The sequence below is a fragment of the Cynara cardunculus genome (assembly GCF_001531365.2).
Source record: "Cynara cardunculus var. scolymus isolate 2C chromosome LG 2, CcrdV1, whole genome shotgun sequence".
In the NCBI taxonomy this organism is placed as follows: Eukaryota; Viridiplantae; Streptophyta; class Magnoliopsida; order Asterales; family Asteraceae; genus Cynara; species Cynara cardunculus.
The window spans coordinates 16,173,708-16,183,769 of record NC_037529.1 but is presented as its reverse complement, the minus strand read 5'-3'; the positions used below and the strand labels follow the sequence as shown (position 1 = coordinate 16,183,769).

The following is a 10,062-nucleotide window of genomic DNA, read 5'->3' as shown; positions in this document are numbered from 1 at the left end:
TAAGGAGGATTGTACAGGAATTCGCAAATCCTAGGATGAATACCCTCAAGAAAACTCACCATTCGGATTTTCCATTGAGGAAATTCCTCACGAATGAGCGTGGGTAGTTTAGACTGTAAACCCGTACTCATAAACGATGTATTGGCCATATTTGCCATTGAATGAAGAAGAATTAAAAGAAAATAGGAGAGGATTGATAAAACAGTGAAAAACGGGATAAACTGATGAAGAAGGCGACTGTGTTCTTGAGAAAAAATGAATGAATACCAAGTACAGAAATAATCAAATTAAAATTTGATTCCTGCTTTGATACCAATTGTTAGGATCGTATAACTCAGTTCTTGGTACTGAATACTTACTTGATTGATTGGATTGACAGTGAGTAAGCAGCGGAAAATATTATAATCAAACAAGCAGCAATTGGTATGAACACGATGAAGAACACTTGAATAACAYGAAGAGAAAAGCTTCAAATGATTTTCAATTGATTGAAAATATTGACAATTACAATTCTGGAAGCATACAAAATACAAAGGCCTACGCTGCTATTTATACAGGCAAGTAACCGTTTCCTGACACGACCTAAAGCAATTAAATCTAAGCCGTTCATCTAAAACAGATTACAGAAAAGATCACGTGAAAGTCACGAGCAGCTAATAAACCTAAGTAAAACGAGCTAAAGATAATCTACACAGAAGACATTTCTGCAGATCCTCTGTGAGACATCACAGAGGCTCTGCTGGATGGAACTTTGTAGCACGCAGAGGAAATCTTCCAGAACCTCTGTGAGACACGACAGAGGTTCTGTCGTCTTTGACTGTAGCATGGTCTTTGCAGAGGACAAGTTTCCAGAACCTCTGTGATGGATGACAGAGGTTCTGTCACTTGAATCTTGTACGATTGAGCTTCTTCTGTTGATTGTCCTCTGTGGTCTTCTGTGACAGATTAGCTTCTGTCAAAACTTGCTGTTTTACTTTTTCTATACTTTTACATTCAAGGAATGAGAGCTAACATGGTTCTTGATTATCATTTAATGGAGATGTTATTAGATAGAATGGGTGAGTTGGGTGGATCCTAATCTTCTTCTTGCCTTGGACTTCCATCAATGTCATTAACTAGAATTGGACTATAATTTGTTGTAGAGACTGTCCCGTCCCATCTTTTGTTCTCATGAAATATGACATCTCGACTAACAACAATCCTTTTGGTGGTAGGATTGAATAACTTATAGGGTTTAGAACATTCACTATAACCGATAAATATAGTTTTTCGGATTTGTCATCTAATTTTGTTCTAATTTGGTCAGGTATATACGAGAAGGGTACACAACCAAATACATTAAGGTAAGCAACGCTGGGTTTATGTCCACTCCATTTTTCTTGAGGAGTTGCATTTTAGAGGCTTTTGGTGGGTGATTTATTTTGTATATAGGCAGCGCAAGCAACAGATTCTGCCCACAATTCATTTGGCAGGTTCATCTCCTTTAACATGCTTCTCGCCATCTCCAACAATGTCCTATTCTTTCTCTCTGCCACCCCGTTTTGTTGGGGGGTGTAACGTGTAGTGAATTGGTGTAAGATGTCATATTCTTGGAGATACTCTTGAAATTGATTGCTCTTATACTCTCCTCCCTGATTTGGCCTCAAAACCTTAATTTTTTATCCCTTTGTCTCTCAACGAACGTTTTAAAGATCTTGAATCGCTTAAATACTTCTGACTTCTTTTTTAGGAAGTAAAACCAAAGTTTTCTGCTATAATCATCAATAAAGGTCAACACGTACCTGTTATTCCCAATAGAAGGTGTTCTCATTGGCGCACATATTTCCGTATGTGTGAGTTCTAGTGGGTTCGATGCTCTCCAGTTGCTCTCTTGGGGAAACGATTCTCGTGCATGCTTTCCTAATGCACAACTTTCATAATCTTCTTCAAAGGGAGAGATGGGGACGGTAAGCCTCTGACCAAGTTGTGCTTACTCATATGAATTAGATATCCAATGTCTACGTGTCGAAAACGTTTGTGCCAGAGTTGTGTTGTCTAAGATATGGTTGTTTTGAAAGCAAATGAAGTATCTTCTGAGAATCTTAATGGAAACATCTTGTTGGTAGTCATATGAATTTTTCCCAACAAGTTGTTCCTTCCATCTCTAATTTCGCACGAGTCGTTCCTAAAATGCAAATCGTATCCTCTCAACATGAGTTACCCGATACTCAAGAGATTATGTTTCAATCCTAGAACAAAGTACACGTTTTGAATTTTCTTCGAACCATCTTTCATGATTACAGAAATATTACCAATTCCTTCAACATTTAATCTTTTGTCACCTTTAGTTCGAACTTTCTTCTTTATTGATTCGTCGACTGAGATGAAGAATTCTTTCTTTCCGGTCATGTGGTTCCTACACCCGCTGTCGAGATACCACACATCATCTTTTGTTTCTTCTTGTGTCACGAACAACATGAAAACCGTGTCCTGATCGCCTTCATCTTCCCTATGTATGAAACTAGTACCGCTTTCTTCTACGATTCGCTTCTTGCAAAACCTTTTTGTGTGTCTGAATTGATGGCAATAGTAACATTGTATTTGTTATAACGGTCTCCCTTTACTCTTTTCTTTATTTGTGTTGTTCGTTGGGTCATCTTTAGGATCGTTTGATTTAGTCTAAGAGGATTTTATTTGAAATGCTTGATCAGTAGAGGGTGTGTCGAATTGTTTTAGCCTTAATTCATGAGACTCCAGCGTTCCCAGTAAATCTTCTAGGGACATACTTGAGATATCCTTAAACTCTTCAATGACGACAATGATATATTCGAATTTTCTAGTCAAACTATGAAGCATTTTGTCTATGACTCTTTTGTCCTCAATTGTTTCTCCGTTAATTCGCATCTGTTTCACAAGAAGAACAATTATAGTATTCTTCAATCGATTCTAACTCTTTCATTCGTTAGTTGTCGAATTCGCATCTCAAGGTTTGTAGCCTGATAATCTTCACCTTTTCTTCCTCGTGTATGTCTTTTCTACCCCGTGTATGTCTTTTCTAACATGTCCTAGGCTTGTTTGGATGTTGTTGAGGTGGAAATCCGTTCAAATATAACTTCATCCACAGCTTGATAGATGAAGAACAATGCTTTTCGGTCTTTTTTCTTACTTTCTTTTAGATCATTAATCTGTTAAGTCGATAATGATATTGTGTCTCTTGGTTCTGAGTATCAGCTTTCATTGATTTGCCAAAGGTCTTGGGATTCATATAAAACTCGCATCTGAATACTCCATTGATGGTAGTTTCGTCCATTGAGTTTAGGGAGTTATGGTTGCAATCCATTTGAACTTGAAGCCATTAGGCTTTGATACTAGTTTATTGGAAAAAAATAGAAGATACAATACTTAGAAATGATAATCACTTTATTGATTAGAGTAAAGACAATGTTACAATCTGATCTTATTGATATTACTAACTTGAAATGAAAGGAAACATACATACATACATATACATACATACATACATACATATACATACATATACATACATACATACATACATATACACACATACATACATACATATACATATACATATATATATATACATACATACATACATATACATATATATACATATATATATATGTGTGTATGTGTGTGTGTGCAAGAAGGAGTTGCACCGATTCAGTATCATTGCCACCCTTCATATTAACTGCTAACTCTTGAATAACTAACTTTGGGACAGTGGCAAAATAACTTATTCTGAATATCTGTAACCATAATAAAAATCCCATATTTGTAATTGTTTTATTTATTTTATTTTATATGAAGGTAATTATTTTGTGCTACCATTGATAAAAATTTGCATCTTCTTTGCATGGATAAAAAAAAATACCTGTCTCAAAATGACACGTCTCACATGTCCCACCAGTGAAATTAGGACGTGAAAATTTAGGTCAGGTGATGTTTATCCTCCTTGCATGGTTCGATGGGATACATCCAGGGGGAGACGGTTGTCATACATTAATGATGAAAGAATACTATATGGATGTTCTTACCAATTACAATTAAAAAACCTTTTGCACTTGACAACAAGAATGAACCCTAGCTTCTCTTTTGAGATCGGAAACTTGAATGCCATCCTACCTAGCATCCTCCATGTGTCTTTTCAGCAACTTGCAGTCTCCATCTATATGGCACACACATCGCAAGGCTTGGCTCGCTATCTTGTACCAAGATTGTAGATGGCCTATGCGATCTCATTGTTCGGATTTGCCCACAATCCATAAAACCTGCCCTAACTCGCAAATTGTCTACCATAAGTTCTTCAATACTCACCCTTCTTCTCTGTGATTTGCAGTTGCGATCTGGTCATCATTCAAAGCTCGCATAGCCTCGTGGATTGATGTCACAGATCACAACATAAACTAGATACCAAATACCACAATTAAAAATTGTTGCAATCTAGTATATATGTGCGAGTTGCTTGAGGGTTTGCCACACAACACATTCATTTTTTCTTGTCATGGTATAGAGTATCATTAGAAGTTACATTACAAATTAGTTTTCCGTAATTTTGATTCTTTCTCTAATTTCCTTTTTTCCCCTTTTAAGGTTGTGCAACACATTGAACTTCTCTATCCTTATATTTACGAGGACTCTATACGTCTGATTTTAGTTTGAGTAACGTGATCCTATATCATATCGCAAAAAAGTTCATGTCGAGTCCTTGGAATGAAAATAGCTCTCCTGGAACTTAAAATAAGTGTCCACGTTTACATCTTAATTTTTCTACTTCTATAATTAATTCCGAAATGAGAGAAATTATTTACTCTCCTATCATGAAAGTAAAGTTAACGTGTCTTTCTTATAATCTTATTATGAATATTTATTCAGAAACGGGATAACAATCGCAATCGCGTTGTGTTTTAAGGGTAGTTTTTCATTAGTCCAAATTAATGGTTTTTAACCACATGCATGTTAAAATTCTTATGTAGTTTTCTCGAGTGCAAATACTGAGAGTGCATCGTTTGGGCTAGCATTTATTAGGTTCATAAATAGTAAGAACTTTGCCTATCTACCTTCTGACATGATATTTCTCATTCAAATGAATGGAGGTAACACATGCATGTGACCTCGCCCGCTTACGTACAATTATACAACGACTTTGAATTGCAAGTCTTCCTCCAAAGTTATATTTTTAGTGGAACACCGACGACAAATTAAGACACTGAACTGATTTCAGGCAGCTGTATTAATTTTTCGTTATGTTTGTTTCATTATTTGACTGACTACAAAACCATACAATAAGGAAGGACCAACCAAGAAGGTAATCTTATTCAGTACCCTTTAAGTTTCTTAGTTGTATATACTCTCTGACCCTTTATATTTTGTCTAACAGCTAGCTACAGGAACACCTTCAATGGGAAATGTGGATGTGGAGCATGGAGGAAATCATGATTTCATTCAAGAAACTGTTCAAACTATTGTTGCTTCTATTGAAGAACAGAATCATACCAACCGAGGACGTTCACCGTTCATTCACAAGGTTCATAGTTCTCTCCGGAATCTCAGCGCAAGGTCTTTCAACCCGCGGGTGGTCTCTATTGGACCTCTGCACAGAAATAAAATAAATGTGCATGCATTTCAAGTGGAAAAAGCCACTTATCTTAAAGCTCTATTGAACCGTTTAGCTGAACTCAAGTTCCCACAAGACCAAATACTGGGAGAATGTGTGAAGAAGGTGAAGGATTCAATAGGCGAAATCAAGGCATGTTATCAAGGATTAGATACCACCACGATCAACGACCTTGATTTTGTCAAAATGATGGTCATGGATGCTTGTTTCATACTCGAATTCGTTTACTCGTTTTCCGGAAAAAAGTTGCAATTACAAGCCCAATCTGTTAGTTACGACCTGGTGCTTCTAGAAAATCAGATCCCCTTCTTTGTTCTTAATGACATATTTCAGTGCACTATCTTCAAAATAGATCCATGCGTCACTGTCATTCAACTCATTAGTGAACTTCTAGTTTTCGTCAACCTCTTCAAAACAAAGCTAAGGACCAGCCATATCTCCATTGATCCAATGCCTCATCACATTCTTTCTATTCTGCACAGATGTTACGAGCCTCAAGATAATATTGTATCAGAATTTTCAAACTCAGCAATGCACTCAGTCGTTGAACTGGATAGAGCAGGGGTGAACTTTAAGCCAAACAGCCAAGATACAAAGTGGGCAATGGCGATGGAAGTGGAATTCTACAGGTTCCCATGGTATTGGGATAAGCCTACTCTCAGAATGCCAGTATTGAACATTCATCATTTCACCGAGTCGGTTTTAAGGAACCTCATTGCGTACGAGCAATCGTCTGGAGATCTCAATTACATTACATCATATGCCATGGCTATGGATATGCTAGTGAACACTCAAGACGACATTGCCAAGTTGGTACAGTCAAAAGTACTCGTCGCCAACATGAGTTCGAACAGTGGCGGACGCAGAAAAAAATATTGTAGGGGGCACAAAATTAACCAACAAAATTAACCTAAAAAAATTAACATACAAAATTAACCAACAAAATTAACCTAAAATTACGTAACCTAAAGCATTAACCAATTAGTCAATTACCACAAAATTAACCAATAAAATTAACCTAAAATACCTAACCTAAARCATTTACCAATTACCACAAAATTAACTAACAAAATTAACCTAAAAATAAAATACCTAACCTAAAGCATTTACCAATTACCAACAAAATTAACCTAAAAAAAACCTAACCTAAAGGCTAAACTCTAAAGCATTTACTAATTACTAATAGAGTAATAGTGGCTCAAATGGCAGAAATTACAAATTAGAAAATAGAAATTACCTAGGTTAAGGACTTAAGGTTACGGAGGCGCACAGGCGCACAGCGGCCACATGCACAGCCGCGCACAGGCGGGAGGACGGGAGGCGGCAGGCGCAGCGCAGTGGCGCACAGCCGCACAGGGCCACAGCCCACAGGCGGCAGCCGGCAGCCGGCAGGCAGAGCAGAGGCCTGAGGCAGGCGAGGCGAGGCGGCAGCACAGACGCACGGCACGGTGCAGGCGGCAGCACAGACGCACGGTGCAGGCGAGGCGACAGCACAGTCGCAGATGGCAGATTCGAAGAATCGAAGTCGCAGTCACTAGACCTAGACGCCTCACGCCTAGACGCCTCACGCCTAGACGCACGGTATTCAGGTATGTCTTCACAGGCTCACAGCTTCACTCTTCTTCACTCCCTTCGGCCTTCATTCACAATTACGATTCACAGATTCACAACTCGTTTCTTGGCTGAAGAGGGAGGGGCCTCCTACCTCATCCTGTTGGGGGCCCAATTACACCAAATCTCAAAATACAAGTAAAAAAAAAAAATTTGGGCCTTCATATAAGATTTTTGTTGGGGGCCCAGGACCCCAMCCCCTCCTTACTGCGTCCGCCACTGAGTTCGAACGAAGAGGCTGCTAATATGATGAACAACATATGCAAAGAAGTTCCATGGGAACATTTCTTTTATGATAAAGAGTGGAAAATGATGGATAGCCACTACAATCATTGCTTCCCAAAAACTGTTGCACGCTTCAAACGAACTTATTTCAGTAGTCCATGGAATATTGTTGCTCTATTTGCTGGAATCGTCTTGTTTGTTCTTACCGTGGTTCAGACCTTCTTTGCCATTAAGTCTGCATACTAAATTTCGACTCTTAATATCTTTTTTTTTTTTCACATTCTTTTTATGTTTTCTTTTCTTATCTTTTTCGCAATTCAACTCCATGTTGTTTGTTATGTTGTGCGTTGTAGGTCATGAATAACCAATTCGGAACAATAACTTTTCGTCGTTGTATTTTATTACCCTATGAATTTGTATTTTATTACTTTATGTTAATATTAAATTTTATTTGTCTTACTTAAAATTTAATTTTCAATATATATATATATAGAGAGAGAGAGAGAGTTGGGTTCCGGTAAGACGAAGAGTTAATATGAGAAATGTAATAAGGTATCTCCATCTTTGAACACACATTAGAATAAGATGCACTGAGATGAGATGCAACGAGATGTACCGGATCAATCCGCAAACCAACCGCAATTCATCGATGGGTTTGAGATTAAAGGGGATCAAGGATCAGATCTATTCTTATGCTTCTCAATTCTCACACAATCCTTCGTGTATATATATATATATATATATATATATATATATAGGTGGAGAGAACGCGAGAACACCCTTATCACATGTGATAATATGCATGAAAGGACCCCATGATGTGCGGATGACGTGTTCTATGACTTAGGCGGCACCAAAGTTCCTCCAATCAACAACAAATGGTCTCATACAATCCTTCGTGTGTATATATATATATATATATATATATATATATATATATATAGGTGGAGAGAACGCGAGAACACCCTTATCACATGTGATAATATGCATGAAAGGACCCCATGATGTGCGGATGACGTGTTCTATGACTTAGGCGGCACCAAAGGTTGTACATGTCTATGATTTAACATCACATGTGATGGTCTTGATAAATTATAATATCATATCAACAACACACTTATCACATGTGATAATACATGTAAGGGGGCTTAGTGGTGTAAGGGCGACTTAGCCCGCAACCAAGATCGCATCGAAAATCGGCCGTGTCTCTGATTAAGTACACATGTGTATCATACGTAATGGAATAATAATATCACATGTGATTGTCTATAGTAAAAGGGTATTCTTGCGTTTTCGTAAAACGAGAACGCAAGAACATCCTTATCACATGTGATAATACGTGTGAGGAGACCCTGTGATGTGCGGACGACGTGTTCTACGACTTAGCCCGCGCCAAAGGTTGTTTGCGTCTATGATTTAGCATCACATGTGATAAGGGTGTTGTTGATATGATACTCAAGACCATCACATGTGATAATACATGTAAAGGGGCTTAGTGGTGTAAGGGCGACATGGCCCGCAACCAAGATCGCATCGAAAATCGTTTGCATCTCTGATTTAGTATCACATGTGTATCATATGTGATAGAATAATAGTATCATATGTGTGTCATATGTGATAGAATAATAGTATCACATGTGATTGTCTATAGTAAAAGAATGTTCTCACGTTCTCGCAAAATAAAGGTGTTCTCGTTTGAACTTTTTCGTGTATATATATATATATATACTAGTTGTATAGCCGCACAATGACATGATGTAAAAGTTTCTTCAAAATTTACATAATTTTGATATCTCAATTTTTTTTATTAATCTAGATATCCAACATGTTATGTGAGCTGACTAATCGCAGGACGACCACCGGTTTGCAGATAGCCCGAAGTCAATGCATTTGAACTTCTGTGGCCACAAGAAGATTTTTATTCCTCTTTGGATTTGAACCTAAGACCTCCCGGTTCTTTTAACTTTTGGAGGCAAGCTCAAACCAATCAGACAACACTTTTGTATAATATATCTATGTTTGATTCCCATGGAAAAGAAATGGCGGTGCAACCATCGTGATAAAAACGAATAGTTTATGTGAAATAGTTAAAAAGACAAACATATTTGTTATTGTAATTATTTTCAGGATTAACTTCTTCACTTGCAAAAGTATGAAAAAATGTTCAACATATTCTCCAAAATGAAGAAATGAAAAAATGTTCAACATATTCTCCAAAATGAAGAAAGTATGAAATTTGAAGAACTCCATATAAATATAAAATTGTCATAAACAAATCGAAAGAAAGATTGTTAAGAAATAACATTCAATAGAGTTTGCAAAAGCAATAGCTAATTTAGTGGGTCGTTTATCAAAAGCTTACTTGGTTATGTGCTTACCGGGTCATACTTTCTCATTGAATAAATATGATAAGGATCAAGAATTTTAACAAGTGTTATTTTCCAAAACTTCAAACATTTGAATATTAAAAACAATATAGATTCTTTACAACAATTGAAACAGAAACATATTGACTACAAATATATCATCTAAATATCTAACACCATTAGATCTAAGAATAAAGGAACAAGAAATACTAACTCAATGTGTAGATTTATTAAGATCGAAGA

At 37.0% G+C, this 10,062-nt stretch overlaps 1 protein-coding gene across 1 annotated transcript; it reads left to right on the top strand.

The window, feature by feature from the left end:
- The first annotated feature begins 5,215 nt into the window (after positions 1 to 5,215).
- On the top strand, positions 5,216 to 6,526 carry LOC112505948 (putative UPF0481 protein At3g02645). Its single transcript, XM_025109983.1, has 2 exons — positions 5,216 to 5,308; positions 5,381 to 6,526. Exon 2 carries the CDS (start codon positions 5,402 to 5,404, stop codon positions 6,524 to 6,526), a length of 1,125 nt encoding a protein of 374 aa, XP_024965751.1. The 5' UTR covers positions 5,216 to 5,308; positions 5,381 to 5,401.
- Positions 6,527 to 10,062: the final 3,536 nt, after the last annotated feature.

What these genes read in the sequence shown, in the direction of transcription:
- LOC112505948 (XM_025109983.1), top strand. Translation starts at nt 5,402, where the DNA reads ATGGGAAATGTGGATGTGGAGCATGGAGGAAATCATGATTTCATTCAA.